This window comes from Bubalus bubalis, chromosome 16 (assembly GCF_019923935.1).
Source record: "Bubalus bubalis isolate 160015118507 breed Murrah chromosome 16, NDDB_SH_1, whole genome shotgun sequence".
Lineage (NCBI taxonomy): Eukaryota > Metazoa > Chordata > Mammalia > Artiodactyla > Bovidae > Bubalus > Bubalus bubalis.
In genome coordinates this window covers 51,695,084-51,716,013 of record NC_059172.1, presented here as the reverse complement: position 1 = coordinate 51,716,013, position 20,930 = coordinate 51,695,084, and the positions used below count along the sequence as shown (strand labels likewise).

The window sequence follows — 20,930 nt, the reverse complement described above, 5'->3', positions numbered from 1 at the left end:
GTTTGATCTCTCGTTAGGGAACTAAGATCCCATAAGCTGAGAGGCATGATGGAAAGAAAAGAAAAACAAGCAACACGTCTGTTCCAACCCTTCCTGTATTTTCTTTCTCAGTTCCCCTCACTCTCACTCCCAATACCCTGGCAATTAACCAGCTCAGGAAGCTTCACCCATTGCTTGGCATCCCAGCCACCCACGACTGTACTTTAAGCCCTTATTGTATAGCTGGAAACTATTCAACTAATCTTGATTCTTCTACTTGCTAAATTGCTTCAGTCGTGTCCGACTCTGCAACCCCATAGACGGCAGCCTACCAGGCTCCCCCGTCCCTGGGATTCTCCAGGCAAGAACACTGGAGTGGGTTGCCATTTCCTTCTCCGTTCCTCTACTTGAGTCCTCTTTAAATCAGTGTGCCTCACAGAGTGCCAGAGTGCTTGCTCTAAGATGCAAAGATGCCCTTTTCACTCTGAAAATCCTTCAAGAACACCATGACGTTATAAGAAGAATTCTCAGCTCCCTGGTATGATAGACAAGACCTTTCAGTTTCTGGTCCTGCAACCCTACAAGCTGAAACTTGCACTCTACTTGGATCAGCTGCTTAGAAGTTTCCAGAATGGGCCCGCCTGTGTCTTTGCTCTTATGATTTCCTGAAGGCAGTGCCTTCTATAAACATGCAAATCAACTGCGCCTTCTTACCAGAAGCACACCTCGACCTCTCCCCAAGGACTCTCAGCCAGCGGCTCCTCCTCTGCTTTCCTCTAGAACATTCTGCTTATCTCAGTCTTGATATGTATCTCTTCAAGTAGCTCCTTCATGAGAGAGTGTGTGTGTATATTGGAAACCCAATATTTATTAAATTTAACTAAATTAATTTTATAAAATATTGATTTATTTACGTGGCTGCTTCAGGTTCTTAGTTTCAGCATGCAGCATTTCTTTAGTTGTGGCCCTGGGGATCTTTAGTTACAGCATGTGGGGTCTAGTTCCCTGATTAGGAATGGAACCCGGGACCCCTGCCTTGGGAGGGCAGAGTCTTAGCCACTGGACCAACAGGGAAGTCCCAACTAAATTGATTTTTAATCTTTCAGAACTTCCAATAGTGCCAAGCTTTTTCCAGCATCAGGGTCTTTGCATAATTAATCTGCTGGAATAATTTTTCTCCCCATGTTTTCCTTATTTCCAATATAGCAGCACTAATTGTCTAATTTCTAATTATTTATGAAGATAACACAGCTAGTGGTTAATAGTTTAGCTACCAATATCAGAGTGCTCAATTTCAAAAATGGGTGACTTTGGAACTTCCCTGGTGGTCCAGTGGCTAAGACTCTGAGCTCCCAGTGCAGGGGCCCAGGTTCGATCCCTGGTCAGGAAGCTAGCTCCCACATGCTACAACTAAGACCCAGAGCGGCCAAATAAATAAATAAAATTAAAAAAAAAAAAGTGTGACTTTAAGCAATTTTCTCACTTTGTGTGTGTACATGCCTCAGTTCCTTATCTGTAAAGTGGTACCAATAATCCCGGTTATGAGCAGTAAGTTAAATGAGACAATATGTACTAAACAGATTTGTGCCCAGCCTGCAGCTGGTATTTATTGTTCTGTACTTAAATTTTTTTTAAAAAATTATTAAATGTCATTTTATTTAAGCTCCTAGAAGGCAGAGATTTTGATTTTTTCTTCACTGCTATACCCCAGTGCCTACCATGGAATACAGTAAGTGCAAAATAAATTCATGCCATCTGGACTTCCCTGGTGGTTCAGTGGTTAAGATTTCAGGCTCCCAGTGCAGGAAGCATGGGTTCAACCCTTGGTGGAGGAACTAATATCCCTCATGCCACATGGCTCGGGGGAAAAAAAAAAATCATGCCTTCTGAATGAGTGAATAAATGGCAATCCTTTCTTTAGAGCATTCACTGAAGATAAGTAGGGAACTGTGCCTGCTTATTAGGGTGAGGACAGAAGCTGTATCAGTGACCTTCTTTATTTTATTTAGTTTTTGGCTGCACCCCATAGCACCTTAGTTCCTAGACCAGGGATTGAACCCGAAGCCCCTGCATTGGAAGGGGGAGTCTTAACAATTGGACCACCAGGCAAGTCCCTCAGTAGCCTTTTTAAATCAATCCTTATATTCACCTGGCTATAAAACCAAGTAATTTTTTTTCCCTTTAGTTTAAATGAAACCACTTGGGTGAAAGATAAATAATGTCATTCTTGGATTTTTATTAGAGGAACATGGGCACTTATTCATTCAGAACTGAGAGTATCAGGTCTAGGATTGATTATGAAACTGTTGGAATAAACATGCTCAGGTTAAGGTGACCTTGCTCTGGAGAGAACAGACTGAGTCTTGGGATGGTGCACTAGGAGAAGAGAATGACAAGCAGTATCAAAATAACAAGGTGATGTAGGCAGCTCTGTAAGCAAGTTCAATTCCAACTGTGATCTTGAATTTTATTTTCAGTGAAAACCTTAGCTTCCCTCTGCATAAACCACCTTATAAAATTAGTAGCATAGACATCGGAGAGGAAAGGACAACTTTATACTTTTTAGTAGGGAAAGAAGTAAAGTTCTGAAAAAGAAGGAAAGTCTAAAATCAGCTTCTGTAGGATGTAGTTTGTTTTTTTAACCACAAAACTTTCAACAAAGAGTTTTAAAAATAAGTCAATAAAAAAAAAAAAATAAAAAAAAAAAAAAAAATCAACAAAAAAAAAAAAAAAAAAAAAAAAAAAAAATAAAAATAAGTCAATAGAGGGGAAGGATGGAGAGAGGAATAGTTAGGGGGTTTGGGATGGGCATGTACATCCTGTTAAATTTAAAATAGTTAACCGACAAGGACCTACTGTATAGCACAGGGAACTCTGCTCAAAAGTCTGAAACAGCCTAATTGGGAAAAGAATTTGAAAAAGAATAGATACACGTGTATGGATAACTGAATCACTTCATTGTACACCTGAATCTAACACATTATTGTTAATCAACTGTACTCCAATATAATATAAAAGTTTAAGAATCTATAAATAAATAAAACACTTGTGTAAAAAAATACAGCAAAATAAAAGCCAGCCTATGATGTTGGGAGAAAAAAAAAGTCAATGGGTAGAGGCTGTTAATTCAATCTCTGGACTGGGAAGATCCCTTGGAGTAAGAAATGGCAACCCACTTCATGGACAGAGGATTCTGGTGGGCTTCAGTCCAATGGGGTCACAAAGAGTTAGATGCAACTGAGCATGCACAAACATGCACAAAGGCTACTGCAGAACAGTTATGCCAGAAAACCTAGGCTGAGCCAAGGTACAGTGGCTGAGTGCAGCCAAGGCAGAAAGGATGGTAACAGTAGGTTACCTAGTCCTCATTCTCTAATGAATGTCATGCCAGGAGGTCATCAGGAGCAGAGTGTGACAAATCTGTTTATGCCGCCAGTTCAGTTCAGTCACTCAGTTGTGTCTGACTCTTTGCAACCCCATGGACTGCAGCATGCCAGGACTCCCTGTGCATCACCAGCTCCCGGAGCTTACTCAAACTCATGTCCATCGAGTCAGTGATGCCATCCAACCATCTCATCCTCTGTTATCGCCTTCTCCTCCTGCCCTCACTCTTTCCCAGCATCAGAGTCTTTTCAGAAAAGTCAGTTCTTCACATCAGGTGGCCAAAGTATTGGAATTTCAGCTTCATCATCAGTCCTTCCAATGAATATCCAGGACTGATTTCCTTTAGGATGGACTGGTTGGATCTCCTTGCTGTCCAAGGGACTCTCAAGACTCTTCCAGGTGTGGTTCTGGCCCACTAGACTAGGCGATCAAGCTTCTGCATCCTTGTCCCTCTCATAGGAAAGACGCCACTAGTGTAGATACTCTTCTTGGGCAAACGATAGATTCTTGTAGTTCTTGCTCGCCCCCAAACAGAATTAGGGTTAGGGTTAGGTTTATACTGCCAGAAGCTTATAAAAACCAATGGGCCACCCTGGTGACCCTTCCAAACCTCAGCACTGCAGACCCAGGGCCAGCTCCTTATTTTCCAACTGTAGAATCAGTATCAGTTCTTTTGCTCATCCAATTATATGTTTTAACCATTTCCATTCACCTCCTCTTTATTTCTCTGTATTCCATGTTGTTTATCACTTTGCACAATCGTAGAGTTCAGAAGTCATGACCATGCAAAGTTTAAACACCAGCAGGTGGTGATGGTTTCAGAGGAGGAAGAGGAGCAGACTTCTCAGGACAGGTGTGGTTCTGGCCCACTAGGCTAGGCGATCAAGCTACTGCATCCTTGTCCCCCTCATAGGAAAGATGCCACTAGTGTAGATTCCCTCCTTGGAAAAATGATAGATTCTTGTAGCTCTTGCTTGCCCCCAAACAGAATCTCTTATCCCTACAACCCAGTACCCTTTCTTGTTATAGTATTGTATCTAGAGTCTTCCAACTCTAAACCAGATCAAAAAGCAATTCTAGAACTTTCTTACACAGTGGGAAAAATGCAGGACTAAGGCAAGGGGGGGCGGTGGTGGAGGACAAGGGAAAAGGAGGCGAGACTCCAGTCAGACACACACTCACCACTTTTTGGTTCCCTTCATGATCGGTGAGCAGCCATTCGATATCCAGGGTGTCTTTTTCTGGGAGCCCCAGTTGATGGTGACAGGGCAGAGTGACCTTCTCCTCTGCCACTTTCTTGATCTCAGTGTGAGTCCCCAAGGTTCCAACGTAGTAGGAAACTGGAAGAGGAAAACCTCCAATGAGTCATGCAGAAACTGGACGACAGGGTGCAGGAAACAAATACTACAACTAATAATTACTGGACGTTTCTGTGGGCAAGAAGCACGTCAAGGTGTTGGAGGAACCCTGGTCCAGAAGTACTGGAAGTCCCTGGTCTCACACTGGCTCCTCCATTAACTGAATTTATCATATCTTCCATACCCCACCAAATTACACTCCTGGTAATGCCCACCTTTCCTACCCACCAGGGTTTTTAGAAACAATGAAATCACTCAAGTTAAAAACAGCTTTGTTTTTTGACCTTTTTCTCCCCTGCTAACAAAGGCTTCTGAAAGGACGGAAACTAGCAAGGAGGACAGAGCTAGCCTCTTCCCAGCACAGGCTCCAGATACGGTTCACTCCTCAGAGCCTTGAAGTCTGGCCGCCCTCACAGAACTCTCAGGAAGTGCAGCCATTCCTCCAGGGGCAAGCAGGCTCTTGGGCAGCCCCTGCTCCCTTAAGGGACACAGTCTCCTACTCCCCCAGCTTCCATCTTCATTCTCCATAGTTTCATATCATATGGCTGCAAAATAGGAAGCAGCACTTTCTACCCAAAGCAAAATCCAAGTTACCACATTTGGATCCTGTCCCTTCATCCGTCCAATATTCCTTTGGCCAACAGGAATTCAGTTCTACTTTCTTTAACTTTCATCTTTTTCCAGAAATGGTATTGTGTCAGCAACAATTTTTTTTTGTTTTTTGGCTGGGTAGCTTGTAGGATCTCAGTTCCCTGACCAGGAATGGAACCAAGGCCCCCAGCAGTGGAAGTGTGGAGTCTGAACTGCTAGATCACCAGGAATTCCATCAACTTGCCCAGTATCACACAGCTAGGAAGTGTTAGCGCAAGGCTCTACCCAGATCTGTCTCCCTGAGAAGCTCACCCTAACAGCCATGCTAAACTACTCATACCCTTGGTTTTATGTGGCTTCCTGAGTGTCTGGTTCTCCCAGTTGCCTCTAAGCACCTTGAGATTAAGTTCCATTACCACTGCATGCCCAGAGCACTCAGTCAGGGTCTCACATGCTGAAGATGCTCAATAATACGTATTGGATGGATTTAAATCTAACCCATGCACTGATTTTACCAATGAGCAAACTGAGGTCTGGGGATAAAGGAGTTGGCCCAAGGTCCTACCACTCATTTAGTGGCAGAACTAACCCATATAAAACCCATCCTCCTTCAGTTCCCATAAAGCAGAGCCGGTTTGCCCTGTACTCAGCTAATACCAGTTTGCCCTGTACTAAGCTAAGCTTCTATGGAGGAGCTCTGGCTTCCATCTCTGATCACTTTCCACTGGACAGGACAGTGTTCAGATGAAGCACCCCTGGCAAAGCTAGAGAACCCAGCACCAATTCGGTGCATACAGTAGGCACTAAATATATATCGAATAATTAAATGCAAAGAATCAGCTAGGAAAGTTGCCGATTTGAGCCACTAGAGGGAATCAGAGGCTCGGATTTGGTTGATGTCCTCAAAGGAAAGGAACACAGTAGTGGGTGGTGTGCTTTGCCAGAGCACCAAGTTCTATTTATACCACACCCAGAATTAACACAGCGCGCAGAGCCAGGCCACTCCCTGAATCCCAAATGGTTTTACCGAGGCAAGGAGCCTGAGGATCAGGGTGCATGCACCTCTAGTCTTCCCTGAACCTCAGGTCCCCAGAATCCCTGCAGAGTTCTCAGGTACTTCTGTGCTTTTAAACTCAAACTCCTGAAGCCTACATGCAAAGTGCCTGGGCTCTCCTTACAACCTCCAGGCTTGGCAGTGCTCATGGGGGCTGCTGAATACGTGTCTGCTGCTTGGCAGGTGAGCAAGAAGGGGCAATTTAACCCCCAGGGGCCAGCCTTGGGTTCCCTGGGCACTGAAGGGTTCACTTTCATTGAGAAAGACCTTGCTGCTGCTGCTGCTGCTTAATCATTCACTCATGTCCAACTCTTTGCAGCTCATGGACCATAGCCCACCAGGCTCCTCTGTCCATGGGATTTTCCGGGCGAGAATACTGGAGTGGGTTGCCATTTCCTTCTCCAGGGGATCTTCCTAACCTAGGGATCAAACTCAAGTCTCTTGCTTGGCAGGCAGATTCTTTACCACTGAGTCACCTGGGAAGCAGGAGAAAGACTTGTTCAGTGACTAAGTTGTGTCTGACTCTTTGTGACCCCGTGGACTGCAGCATGCCAGGCTTCTCTGTTCTTCCCCATCTCCCAGAGTTTGCTTAAACTCATGTCCATTGGGTCAGTGATGCCATCCAACCATCTCATCCTCTGTTGCCCCTGTCTCTTCCTGCCCTCAATCTTTCCCAGCATCAGGGTCTTTTCCAATGAGTTGGCTCTTTGCATCAAGTGGCCAAAGTATTGGAGCTTCAGTTTCAGCATCAGTCTTTCCAATGAGTATTCAGGGTTGATTTCTTTTAGGATTGACTGGTTTGATCTCCTTGCAGTTGAAGGGACTCTCAAGAGTCTTCTCCAGCACCACAATTCAAAAGCATCAATTCTTTGGGGCTCAGCATTCTTTATGGTCCAACTCTTACATCTGTATATGACTGCTGGAAAAACCATAGCTTTGATTATACAGACCTTTGTCAGTAAAGCAATGTCTCTGCTTTTTAATATGCTGTCTACATTTCTCATAAAACATTCATAGTTGAAGTCTTTCTAAAAATGTTATGTCCAAAGAATTGGCGTTGTTTTAGTGGTCAAATAGACGCCTTGGATGACCCTTTCATGGAGGTTCACTTAGTCCAAATAAGTGAGACCTATAATTTTCGTGCACTGACTTTCCCTCACATATTGAGGCCCAATTTTCGGATCAGACTGTCAGTTCGAGCAGATGTGGCAGGATTGAGAATCCTGGCTGAGTTTTTTAAGATGGCTCCTTCCCCTAAGGCCACTGGTAACCTAGCTTGCTTTAATGGATGCAGAAAGACAAATGGCCCAGGGTAACTTTTTCAAAAAATATATTTATTTCTATTTATTTATGTATTTTAATGGGCTTCCCAGGTGGTGCAGTGGTAAACAATCCACCTGCCAATGCAGGAGATGCAAGAGACATGGATTAAGAACCCTGCATTGGGAAAATCCCTTGGAGGAGGAAATGGCAACTCACCCCAGTATTCTTGCCTGGAGAATGCCATGGACAGAGGAGCCTGGTGGGCTACAGTACTGCTGCTGCTGCTGCCAAGTCACTTTAGTCGTGTCTGACTCTGTGCGACCCCATAGATGGCAGCCCACCAGGTTCCCCTGTCCCTGGGATTCTCCAGGCAAGAACACTGGAGTGGGTTGCCATTTCCTTCTCCAATGCATGAAAGTGAAAAGTGAAAGGGAAGTCGCTCAGTTGTGTCCGACCCTCAGCGACCCCATGGACTGCAGCCTTCCAGGCGCCTCCATCCATGGGGTTTGCCAGGCAAGAGTACTGGAGTGGGGTGCCATCGCCTTTTCCGGGGCTACAGTACAAGAAGTCACAAAGAGTTGGACACGACTGAGCACAGCACACAATTTATTCGGCTGTGCTGGGTCTTAGCTGTGGCCTTTGAACTCTTAGCTGTGGCGTGTGGGATCTGGTTTCCTGATCAGGGATCAAACCAAGGCCCCCTGCATTGGAAGGGCAGAGTCTTAGCCACTATTCCACCAAAGAAGTCCGCCCAGGCTAACTTTTCATAGAAACTAGGATCTGCATATAAAATATCTTATTTCTCTCTTATTTCCCTAGCAGAGAATTTTCTCCTTCTCAAATACTTACTGAATGCCTGTGAGGCACAAGTTGCCCAGGGTCTGCATGCTATTCCCTCCAAAGAATGGATCCTCTGGTGCTGCCATCATTGACTCTGACACCCCACATTCCTCCAGGGCCCCTAGGAGAGGCCATCGTGCTTTCTGGGTCCTGTTTTAGAACTGAGTTATTGATTATCAGGCTGTGTAGACATACTGTTTACAAGTAACATAGAGAGCCGTAGCAGTTACTGTCTGAAGTCACGTGCAGGAGCTGTGCCATTGCCACTATTTAATGTACAGTGGGGCACCCGTGAAGGGCGATGGAGGGGTGCAAGCACCCGCCTTCCACTCAGTGGCTACACTCTTTTCAATGGACCTGTTCAAATTCCTAAGTGGGAGGAAAGTTTCCTTGTGTTTTGCTTTACAGGGAATAGTCGAGAAGGCCTCAGGAAAACCAAAATCATCAAATGTCATTCAGAAAAATAAAAAGGATTTTGGAAATTTTATTTTTTAAAATAATGTATTTTTGGCTGTGCTGGGTCTTCACTGCTTCGCTCAGACTTTCTCTAGTTGTGGAGAGAAATGGCGGCTACTCTCTGGTTGTGGTAGGTGGGCTTCTCATTGCTCTGGCTTCTCTTGTTTCACAGCACGGACTCAGTCTCTGTATGGACTTCAGTAGTTGTGGCTCATGGGCTTAGCTCATCCATGGTATCTGGAATCTTCCCTTCATTGGCAGGTGGATTCTTATCCACTGTGCCACCAGGTAAGTCCAGATTTTGGAAATTTTAAACTTCTCTTATAGATCAAGAAATCAAGGCTTGGAGAAAAGTGACTTACCCAAAGGCCTTCCAATTTCTAGACTAATATATATGTAAAATTCTGTAGGTGTAGGGGTGTGTGTGTGTGTGTGTGCACGCAGGAATGTATTTTCCAGACTGTTTCTGGAACACTGTATGCAGTTCAAGATTTAATAGAAAGACCATGAGTTTGGAGTCAGATAGATGTAGTGTGGACTTAATTTGCTCTAAGACCAATTAATTCCCTGACTTCTCTGAGTCTTTTCTCTGAATGAGTATAAAAACATCAATCATGAAAGACATTTGTAAGGATTATTAAGATGTATATAAAGAGGAGAGTGAAAAAGTTGGCTTAAAACTCAACATTTAGAAAACTAAGATCATGGCATCTGGTTCCATCACTTCATGGGAAATAGATGTAGAAACAGTGGAAACAGTGTCAGACTTTATTTTGGGGGGCTCCAAAATCACTGTGGATGGTGATTGCAGCCATGAAATTAAAAGACACTTACTCCTTGGAAGGAAAGTTATGACCAACCTAGATAGCATATTCAAACAGAGACATTACTTTGCCAACAAAGGTCCGTCTAGTCAAGGCTATGGTTTTTCCAGTGGTCATGTATGGATGTGAGAGTTGGACTGTAAAGAAAGCTGAGCGCCGAAGAATTGATGCTTTTGAACTGTGGTGTTGGAGAAGACTCTTAAGAGTCCCTTGGACTGCAAGGAGATCCAACCAGTCCATTCTAAAGGAGATCAGTCCTGGGTGTTCTTTGGAAGGACTGATGCTAAAGCTGAAACTCCAGTACTTTGGCCACCTCATGCGAAGAGTTGACTCATTGGAAAAGACTCTGATGCTGGGAGGGATTGGGGGCAGGAGGAGAAGGGGACGACAGAGGATGAGATGGCTGGATGGCATCACCGACTCGATGGACGTGAGTTTGAGTGAACTCCGGGAGTTGGTGATGCACAGGGAGGCCTGGCGTGCTGCGATTCATGGGGTCGCAAAGAGTTGGACACAACTGAGCAACTGAACTGAACTGAACTGAAAGTGTCTGACACTGGCACAGGATATACAGTACATACTCAACAAATGGTCATTATTAATAGTTGTACACACCGTACGAAAAGGAAAACAAGAAAAACATGCTAAGGAGGTGAAGCAGAATTGTGAGGAGTTTGAAAGTCATTTTGCTAGATAACTTAATGTTTGGCCATATTTGTTCACTCTCTCTCCATATATATGTATGTATATATACAGATGGGCTTCCCAGGTGGTGGTAGTGGTAAAGAACCCGGCTGCGAATGCAAGGGATGCTGGAGACAAGGCTTTGATCCCTGAGTCAGGAAGATCCCCTGGAGAAGGAAATGGCAACCCACTCCAGTATTTTTGCCTGGAGAATCCCATGGACAGAGGAGCCTGGTGGTTTGCAGTCCATAGGATCTCAAAGAGTAGGACACGACTGAAGCGACTTAGCACGCACGCACACTGCTGCTGCGGCTGCTGCTAAGTCACTTCAGTCGTGTCCGACTCTGTGCGACCCCATAGACAGCAGCCCACTAGGCTCCTCCGTCCCTGGGATTCTCCAGGCTTTATTTTTTTGGTGGAGGGGAAAGGGGTGCTTCCCTGGTGGCTCAGATGGTGAAGAATCTGCCTGCAATGCAGGAGACCCGGATTCGATATATATATTCAGATATATTTTGTCACATATTTTTGCTGCTATATTTCAACATCATGATCACACCCAGGAAAAGTAACCACATTGCGTGATTAATGGAAAATCAATCATTTCTGACAAGAGTGGTTAAGGAAGACTCTGAGGAGTAAGTGGGACTAAGCTAGTTCTGGAGACAGGCAGGTTTTTCCTGCAGACACGAGGGAAGGCGGAGAGCGCCCTGGTCGGGGAGCAGGGGCAGTGGAGGCAGAGGCAGCCCCCCCCCCACCCCATCAGCCCCTCAGGCGCCCTGGCTGTAAACCAGGGGAGTTTTCTATTTTGCCTTCCCATACGAGCCTGACCCCAGAATCTCTCCAGCCAACAGCCTTTATGAGGTCTTTGGAAAAGGAAAACCAAATTCACTCTGAGCTGCTAAATGATTCATTTCATTGTCTTCTCAGAGACAAACGTATATTTGATACTTAGAAAAAGACTGGAGCTGAAGGAACACAGCTGTGGTTATCAGTGGAATTTCAGGCATCTGGGAATCAGTGTGGTGCCTGTTATCTTTTCCCCCAAGGAGGTGAATATTTGTTCCTGAAATCCTAAAATCAATGGTGTGGGTGCAAGGACTAAGGTGGAAGCCTTGGCTTCAGTGGTGGCGGTGGCGGTAGGTCGGGGGAGGCAGGGGGTGTATAGACCTTCCTCCTGATTTCCAACCTGAGGGTTGGTTTTAGAGGAGGTGAAGGAAGGGCAAAGCAGGGAGAAAGATAGAATAAAGGAGGAGGAAGGGGGAGAGTGGGAGAGAGGAGGAAGGGAGGAGGGGGAGGGGAGAGGGGAGGGAGGGAGTCAGATTAGACAAAGAGGAGAAGAGAGGGGGAAAAGGGAGAGACGCTGATAGAAGATAGTTGAAGAAGTTTCCAGACTAAACACAGGCTGATTAAAAACTATCAACTCACCTCCCTTCCCCTCTGTGAAAAACTGTCTCAATATGTACTTCATGTGTATTTATCCACATTAAAAAATCGTAAGGCGCTCTTCACCTAACAGGTAGAAAAGAGATATAGAAGACGATAACAGTTTCTCCTCCCTCCTCAAACCATTTGAAAGCTAATGATTAATAATACTTTACATTTATTTAGCAATGAACACTTAACTCAGCCTGCCCAACTGCATTTTTTCATGTGAGCCCTAGGAGCACCTGAAAGCTCACGTTATCACCTCTGTTTCAGAGAAGAGAAATTGGAGGACCACACAGCTGAGGCCACATGGCTGGTGGGTAGCCCTTCAAGCACATGGGCTTGTTAGGGGAAGCACGCTGATTGAAATCGCCCACCCTGGCCAGGCACCATAGTAACCATTTGCATGAGTTGTTTTATGACAGGAGATCCTGATTAAGAATACGGAACTAATAAGCCACCACCAACCGGAAGAGTTTGGGAAAGGTTGAAAGGAGACACCGCGTGTCCGTTCACTTCTCAGAATCCCTCTCGCTAGCATCCATCTTGACTGAGTGATGCGTGCAACACCAGGAAAGACTCTGAATTAGAATGATTGGCCAAAGACCAACCGGAAACTAATCCCATCACCATAAAACCCAAGACTGCGAGCCACACGGCAGAGCAGTTCTCCTGGATTCCCTTACACTCCTGCTCTCCACTCGGGTGCCCTTTCCCAATAAAATCTCTTGCTTGGTCAGCACATGTGTCTCCTCGGACAATTCATTTCCGAGTGTTAGACAAGAGCCCAGTTTCGGGCCCTGGAAGGGGTCCGCCTTCCTGCAACAGGCCCACCTCCAATGTTTTCTAATCTCTTTTCTGAATCAAAGCTTCTGCCTTGAAATTGACTGGTTGGAAACACAGAGATCATGTTTATTAAATATGGATGGCACAGAGCTAGGTAGCAGAACTAATCTGAGTAGACACATTAAGATATACAATTATCTGGGACTTCCCTGGTGGTCCAGTGGCTAAGACTCAGTGCTCCCAATGCAGGGAACCCGAGTTCAAAATCTGGTTAGGGAACTAGGTCCCACATGCCATACCTAGGAGCTCACATGCCACAGCCAAACATCCTGCAAATTAAGATAGAAGATTGTGCTGCAACCAAGACCTGGCACAGCCAAATAAATAAATATATTTTTAAAAGATATAATTATCTTGCTAGCTGAGATTCTGAGGCAAAAGCAAGATGAAATTTAATAGCAACAATTGTTAAAAGTTATAGCCAGGCAAAAGTACAGGGTTGGGAAAGATCTGGAGGACCTGGGGGGTTACAAGATTTATACTGACCAGTACTATGATACAATTGCTGAAAAATCCCAATGAGATTGGGCTGCGTTAAAAGAGGTTTAATGTCCTAAGGCATAACCACTTCATTGTTTTCTATCCTAGACAAAGGAGCACATCCAGACATCTGTGTTCAGTTCTAGAAGCTGCACATGGGAGGGATGCTCACAACAAAGCTGGCATCCAGGGTTGTAACTGGGAGATGATGGGTTCTAAAAAACATGTCATATGAGGAATAGTCGACAATTATCGGTGAAAAGTTGGCAGGATGGAACTTATTGAGTGTTGTTCCAGAGAGCAGAATTAGGTCCAGATGGTGTAATGGATTCAACCATAAAAGGATAAACTGGGAGATCTCCAACACCTCTTTCCAGTTCTGAAATGATATGATTCTCTGACAAAGGATTTATTCCATTTTGGTTTTATATATATATATATATCTTTTGTTGTTGTTGTTGTTTGTTTTTTAAATTGTAGTGGGCTTCCCAAGTGGCTCAGTGGTAAAGAATCTGCCTGCCAAGCAGGAGGGTTTGATCCCTGGGTTGGGAAGATTCCCTGGAGAAGAAAATGGCAACCGACTCCAGTATTCTTGCCTGTGAAATCCCATGGACAGAGAAGCCTGGCAGGCTTCTCCATGGGGTCGCCAAGAGTCGGACAAGATTGAGTGACTAAACCACCGCCACCACCAGAGTTGAATTACAATGTTGTGTTCATCACTGCTACACAGGAAAATGACTCAGTTATACACACATACATTTTTTTTCATGTTCTTTTCCATTATGGCTTATCACAGGATATTGAGTATAGTTCCCTGTGCTGTACACTGGGACCACATTGTTTATCCATACTTTGGCTTCATATGCTGATAGACATTCTAACAGTTAATCCCTGCCTGATCGGAGAACAAGCTGTTATCATTTAATGCATTTTCCATTCTTGGAGTCACTTGAGTGGGGGTGTATCAGGAGCTATGAAAGGAATTCTTCTATGTGGATGTTAAACCCAATATTTCATGTTTCTCCTAACGTTCTATGAATATTTATCCAGTACTTGGTATAGTCAAGACACGGTGCTAATATACAAATTGTAAGAACAGATGTATATTATTCACTGTCAGTGTATTTTGTCATCATCAATCAGCTCTTACACAATGTATACAAATAGTCTAATTCTGTTCCACTGTGTATTATTTTTAAAGATCATTGAAGGGCTATTTGATAGAACTAAAAGGAACTGGCCCCATGCAACTAGTTGTGGATATTTTAATCCACAAGGGGGCAGAATTTACTTAGGATTAGCCATGCCTCATATTAGTAAAATGGATTATTAACATTGATAAAGAATTATAGAGTACCTTGGATTTAAGTACTTTGCTGCCATTTGTGGTTATATGCTAACTTTCAAACTGTATGCATTTAGTTTCCAGAGGTCGTGGGAAAAAAATCCATTAAAGAAATAGAAACACTTTTTAAAATAACTTAAGGTCACTGGTTTAACTTTTTTCAGCTGAAATGGATGTTTATTTTGTCTGAGACCAAAAAAACTTATTTTCATCGCAGAATTTCTTATGAAACAAGTTGATTACTCAGGTGTTGTGAACTGAGTCGTAAAGAAAGGTAGGGACTTCCCTGGTGGTCCAGTGGTTAAGACTCCGAGTTTCCAATGCAGGATGCCCAGGTTCCATCCCTGGTCAGGGAACTAGATTCCACATGCCGCAACTGAGTGTTCACATGTAACTAAAGATCCTGCCTGCTGCAATAAAGATCAAAGATTCCAAGTGCTGCAACTAAGTCCTGGTACAGCAAAATAAATAAATAGATGGCATCACCAACTCAATGCACATGAGTTTGTGCAAACTCAGGGAGATAGTAGATGACAGGGAAGCCTGGCGTGCTGCAGTCCATGGGGTTGCAAAGAGTTGGATGTGATTGAGTGACTGAAAAACAACAAAAAAAGAAAGGCAAAGAGTGAAGGAATAAATATCCATTCGAGGTATTTTAGAGGGGAGGAATTAGCAGAAGAACCCTTGCTGCTGCTCCTAAGTCACTTCAGTCATGTCTGACTCTGTGCGACCCCATAGATGGTAGCCCACCAGGCTTCCCCATCCCTGGGATTCTCCAGGCAAGAACACTGGAGTGGATTGCCATCTCTTTCTCCAATTCATGAAAGTGAAAAGTGAAAGTGAAGTCACTCAGTCGTGTCCGACTCTGTGCGACCCCATGGACTGCAGGCCACCAGGCTCCTCTGTCAATGGGATTTTCCAGGCAAGAGAGTACTGGAGTGGGGTGCCATCACCTTCTCGGAAGAACCCTTAGGGTCCTTTTAATCTTGATGTTTAGCTTTTGTTCTAAGCCAGTAATTTACTGAATTACAAAACCCTGAAATGGGCTGGTTCTCTGCAATGTAGAATCTCAAACTTGAGAAGGCCCAGAAGGTCATTTTGATTATTATCTTACCTTCAGGTAAATTTCATATTTAAAACTAATCTGCTAAAACATATCAAATTGTTCATAGTCTCTTATTATCACTAAATCTGAAACCACAGCAAAACTGTTACACGATCTTAACAGGTTTGTTAGTGTGTGTATGCCTAGTTGTGTCCGACTCTTTGCGACCCCATAGAGTGTAGCTCACCAGGCTCCTCTGTCCAGTAGATTTCCCAGGCAAGAATCCTGCAGTGGGTTGCCATTTCCTTCTCCAGGGCATCTTCCCAACCCAGGGATCGAACCTTCGTCTCCTGCATTGGCAGGTGGATTCTTTACCACTAGCGCCACCTGGGAAGTCCACTCTAGTTTTAAAATATATTGAGTGACAAATTTGTACTATAATTTTGTTGGTTTCATGGCTCTTCTGTCTGTCCCTAGAGAGGGTGGTGGAGGGTGAAACAGATGAAGTTCAGGATGGTCCCCTTCTCTTTGTCATTAGCTTTGATGGGAAGGTGGAGGATGAAGGATAAAGTCAAAGGCTGAACTGAGGCTTTAACTTATCAGTGGATTTTAATTATCAACATAATCTCAAGTCTCCATTGCCATGAACCCCTAAAAATTGATTGCTGCTCTCTCAATAGCCAGTCTGTATCTATTTTTAATTTCCTCTTTCTGGTTGAATCTCTGCTGAAGGTGATAAAAGATTTAGGTTTAGAAAGAGACTTAGCTTTTGGAATGAGATAGAAGCTATAAATAGGCATGTCAATGAAATAGGTTAGTTCTTGGAGTGTCAGCATCAAAGGCATACATTCTCATCTGATCTGCATATAGACATGGGCAGGCTTGTAAGGGTCTCTAGACAGGTTCGTGTATTTGTATGTTCCTGCATATGTGAACACAAATAACACGCGTGGAACATGTACAAGCAAGCATACTACTGAGAACAGAATTCTGAGGAATAACTGGGGTCTGTCCGAGTCCAGAGTGATCCCTTTAGACGGGGTTTGTAGGCTTCCCCTGACCTGGATAAACCATTACTCTCAGATAGCCAGCCCCAGGCGCAGGACAGTGGTAGAGCTCACACGCTGGTATGTGATACTAGTGACCGGTGTGTGAGACCTCACCAGGACTGAGGGTCCACAGTGATGGTCTGATCTGCCAAACACTGAGGTCAGCTTGGCAACTCATTTCCTAAGCAGTCAGACTGCCGTTCCCAGTCTTTGGAATGTCATTACCTATCAATCAGAGCTGCTCAAAGTCCAGCCTATTCTTCAGGCCCAAGTTCAATATTCAATATTTCCTTTCCTTTTTTTTTTTTTCCCAATGTTCTTGTTTTTGGCCATGCCCCATGCAGGATCTTAGTTACCTGACCAAGAATTGAACCTGTATCTGTGCCCCCTGCATTGGGAATGCAGAGTCTCAACCACTGGACCACCATATGAAGCCATCCCTGATCACCTTGGTGATCTTCCTCTTTTAAATTCCTAGAGCACATTCTGACCCTCACCTTCACGTTGATCACACATTGCCTTGAGATAGATTTGTTGGGTGCTTGTATTGTTTCTCTATTATTGGGGTGTCTTCATAGACAAAAAGACAATGTCATTCATTTTTGTAGCCTGACACCACTTAGGGTGGGAACAGGAGGGCAGCTCATATTCGTCAAACAACTATCCACTCCTGGTTACCACTGGCATCTTAAAAAATATTCACAACCTAAGAGTTGAGTGCATGCATGCTCAGAGCCACCTGAGAAGCCCTTAAAAACTGAGTTATGTTTTAATCCGTGGGAATTTTTACAACTTCAAGCACTGAAGACAGCATCACAAGTAACCCTGAGAGAACTGCTCTGAGGAGGCAAGGGGAGGAGCCAGGTTATACAGAAGTTTTCCTGCAAAGGGCAGGTAGTCTGAACATCAAAAGATTATTGTTAATTAAAGGAAGCCAGTATCTCAAGTTAAGGAATTTGGTGCTTTTCTGTGTATAGGAAGATGCAAGAGTCCGGGCGCACTGAAATCATTCCTTTCATACGCATCTCAGCTTTCCTAGGCCAGTATCTCCTATTTTTCACATCCTGAGCTCCCTTAAGGCTCACCCTGGGGTGAGGCCACAGCCTACTGGCCGTTAGATTGCAGATATTATTCTCCTTCCTGAGTGCCCTGAGGGCTTACCAGCTCACACTGGAGGGCGGGAATCCCTGATGACTGTGACATCCTTGTTTATTGATATGGCAGGAAATATTTCATTTCTCACCCGCCTCTGTGTGCCAACTATTCTGTTAATGTTGTTGTTAGATTGTGACACCCAGAATCTGAACCATCCTGGATAAGGTGTTAGTTTAAGGAAATGCTATAGACATCAGTTGGAGAAGGAAATGGCAACCCACTCCAGTATTCTTGCCTGGGAAATTCCATGGACAGAGAAGCCTGGAGGGCTACAGTCCATGCGGTAGCAAAGAGTCAGACACAACTGAGCGAATAAGCACAAGAATACTATCAGTGCTCAGAGTGATGCCAGACCTTGCTGCAAATGCTTTTGTATTTGCTTGAAGAGAGACAGCATGGCATAATGAAAAGTGCATAGGTTTGGTCTGAATCAGTCAGTCAGTCAGTCAGTTCAGTCACTCAGTCATAACCAACTCTTTGTGACCCCATGGACTGCAGCACACCAGGCCTCCCTGCCCATCACCAACTCCTGGAGTTTACTCAAACTCATGTGCATCGAGTCAGTAATACCATCCAACCACCTCATCCTCTGTCATCCCCTTCTCCTCCTGCCTTCAATCTTTCCCAGCATCAGGGTGTTTTCCAATGAGTCGGTTCTTTGCATCATGTGGCCAAAGTACTGAAGTTTCAGCTTCAGCATCAGTCTTTCCAATGAATAGTCAGGACTGATTTCCTTTAGGATGGACTGGTTGGATCTCCTTGCAGTCCAAGGGACTCTCAAGAGTCTTCTCCAACACCACAGTTCAAAAGCATCAATTCTTTGGTGCTCAGCTTTCTTTATAGTTCAACTGTCACATCCATACATGACTACTGGAAAAACCATAGCTTTGACCAGACGGACCTTTGTTGGCAAAGTAATGTCTCTGCTTTTTAATATGCTGTCTAGGCTTATCATAGCTTTTCTTCCAAGGAGCAAGCGTCTTTTAATTTCATGGCTGCAGTCACCATCTGCAGTGATTTTGGAGCCCCCAAAGATAAAGTCTGTCACTGTTTCCACTGTTTCCCCATCTATTTGCCATGAAGTGATGGGACCGGATGCCATGATCTTAGTTTTCCAAATATTGAATTTTAAGCCAACTTGTTCACTCTCCTTTTTCCCTTTATCTTTATCCTTTCTTTTCTTTCCCTCTATCCTTTTCTTTCCTTTTATCCTTTTTCTCCTTTTTCCCTTTGTTTTTCCCTTTATGATAAAGAGGCTCTTTATCTTATGATATACAATAATAAACAATTTGATATTAACAGACCTGTCAAGATCGTGTAACTGATTTTGCTGTGGTTTCAGCAGGCTTCGGGGGTGACTCAACTGGTAAAGAACCTGCCTGCCAATGGAGGATTCACAAGAGACAAAGGGTCCAGCCCACACTCAAGCATAAGGGAATACTAGGAGGCAGGAATTCTCGGGATAATCTTAGAGGCTGCCAACCACATCCTTTAATAATAAAGTTTAAAAATTTATACATTAGCTTCTTCTGCCTCCCCACTCACAATGATAATCACTATAATAGAACTAAATATACTTTCACAAGTCTTTTTTTGCAACCACAGTATCCCTAGGAGTTGGTTATGATATGAATTCTTCATTTTGTTTTATAGAAATGCAATAATTAGCTCAACAGTATGACTTTTATGTTTGCATAGCACTTTTTAGATTTCACAATTCTTTCCCATACATATTTTGAGTTTTATTATGCAGAATAAGTAGTTTAGTATTAGCTTATCTAAAAGTACTCTGCAAATTATAAAATGCTTTATAATATTAACAATAGTAACATTCATTGAGTGCTTACTATATGCTAGTTACTGTATGATAAGGAATATATATATAACATATGTGTGTGTGTATATATATATATATACATATTATATGTAGTATATTTATATTCCAGTAGTCATGTGAGAGTTGGACCATAAAGAAAGGAGTGCCAAAGAACTGATGGTTGCAAATTGTTGTGCTGGAGAAGACTTTTGAGAGTCCCTTCAACTACAAGAAGATCAAACCAGTCAGTCCTAAAAGAAATCAACCCTGAATATTCATTGGAAGGACTGATGCTGAAGATCCAACATTTTGGCCACCTGATTCGAAGTGCTGAAAAGAAAGTGAAAGTGAAGTCGCTCAGTCATGTCCGACTCTTTGCTACCCCGTGGACTGTAGCCCACCAGGCTCCTCCACCCATGGAATTTTCCAGTCAAGAGTACTGGAGTGGGTTGCCATTTCCTTCTCCAGGGGATCTTCCTGACCCAGGGATCGAACCCGGCTCTCCTGCATTGCAGACAGATGTTTTACTGTGTTAGCCACCAGGAAGCTGACTCATTGGAAAAGACCCTGATGCTGGGAAAGATTGAAGGTAAAAGGAGAAGGGAGCAGCAGAAGATGAGATGGTTAGATAGCAGCACCATCAATAGACATGAGTTTGAGCAAACTCTGGGAGATAGTGGACAGGATAGCCTAGTGTGCTGCAGTCCAAGAGTCAGACACGACTTAGTGACTGAACAACAACAAAATATGAATAAATTCATTTAATCACTTAACCCTGTGAAACAGGGTTTGCCTCATCTCAGGTCAGGTAATTTGCTAAGACCTCAGAGCTAATAATGTCAGTTCAGTCTGACTTCAGACCGTCTATGCTCTACAAATGATATAAACTATACTCTTCAAATCATTCTCGTAATACATTTTCCTGGAATAGGTCATGGAGAAATTTTTATAGAAGCTGTGCCGTCCTAATGTCAAGGAGGAAAAAAAAAATCTTCAGTTAGAACATGAAGGACAGTAATTCCCCCCAAACACTATTTGTATCTAACATTTAAGGATACAGTCTTTCTTCAAGAGGCTGATGCTATTGACCTATTAACATTTGGATAAATTGTCTTAATACACCCTTAGTAATATGTTCATTCATTCATATTATTCATTTAACACAGACTTTTTAAAAGGGTTTAAACATAATTAGCATATCAGATAAGTTCTTAAGGACTGCAGTAAGCTTTAATATGCTTCCTACATCAAATGTGTGAACAGAACTATAATCAGGCTTAGCTCAGGCTTCACAAGAAACATCTCAGAGCTTCTCTTCTCCCAGAGACAGAGAATG

At 43.6% G+C, this 20,930-nt stretch overlaps 1 protein-coding gene and 1 long non-coding RNA gene across 2 annotated transcripts in view; one reads left to right on the top strand and one right to left on the bottom strand.

Annotated features, from left to right (window-relative positions):
• Positions 1-20,930, bottom strand: part of LOC102397043 (CXADR like membrane protein) — a 101,383-nt gene that overhangs the window by 18,518 nt on the left and 61,935 nt on the right. The window contains exon 2 of the mRNA XM_025266744.2: positions 4,546-4,703. Within this exon, the coding sequence (XP_025122529.1) occupies positions 4,546-4,703 (158 nt within the window). The remainder of the gene's footprint in view (positions 1-4,545; positions 4,704-20,930) is intronic.
• Positions 6,411-19,781, top strand: LOC123329792. Its single transcript, XR_006545351.1, has 3 exons — positions 6,411-6,549; positions 9,098-9,213; positions 19,725-19,781. It is a non-coding gene; the product is annotated as an uncharacterized LOC123329792 (long non-coding RNA).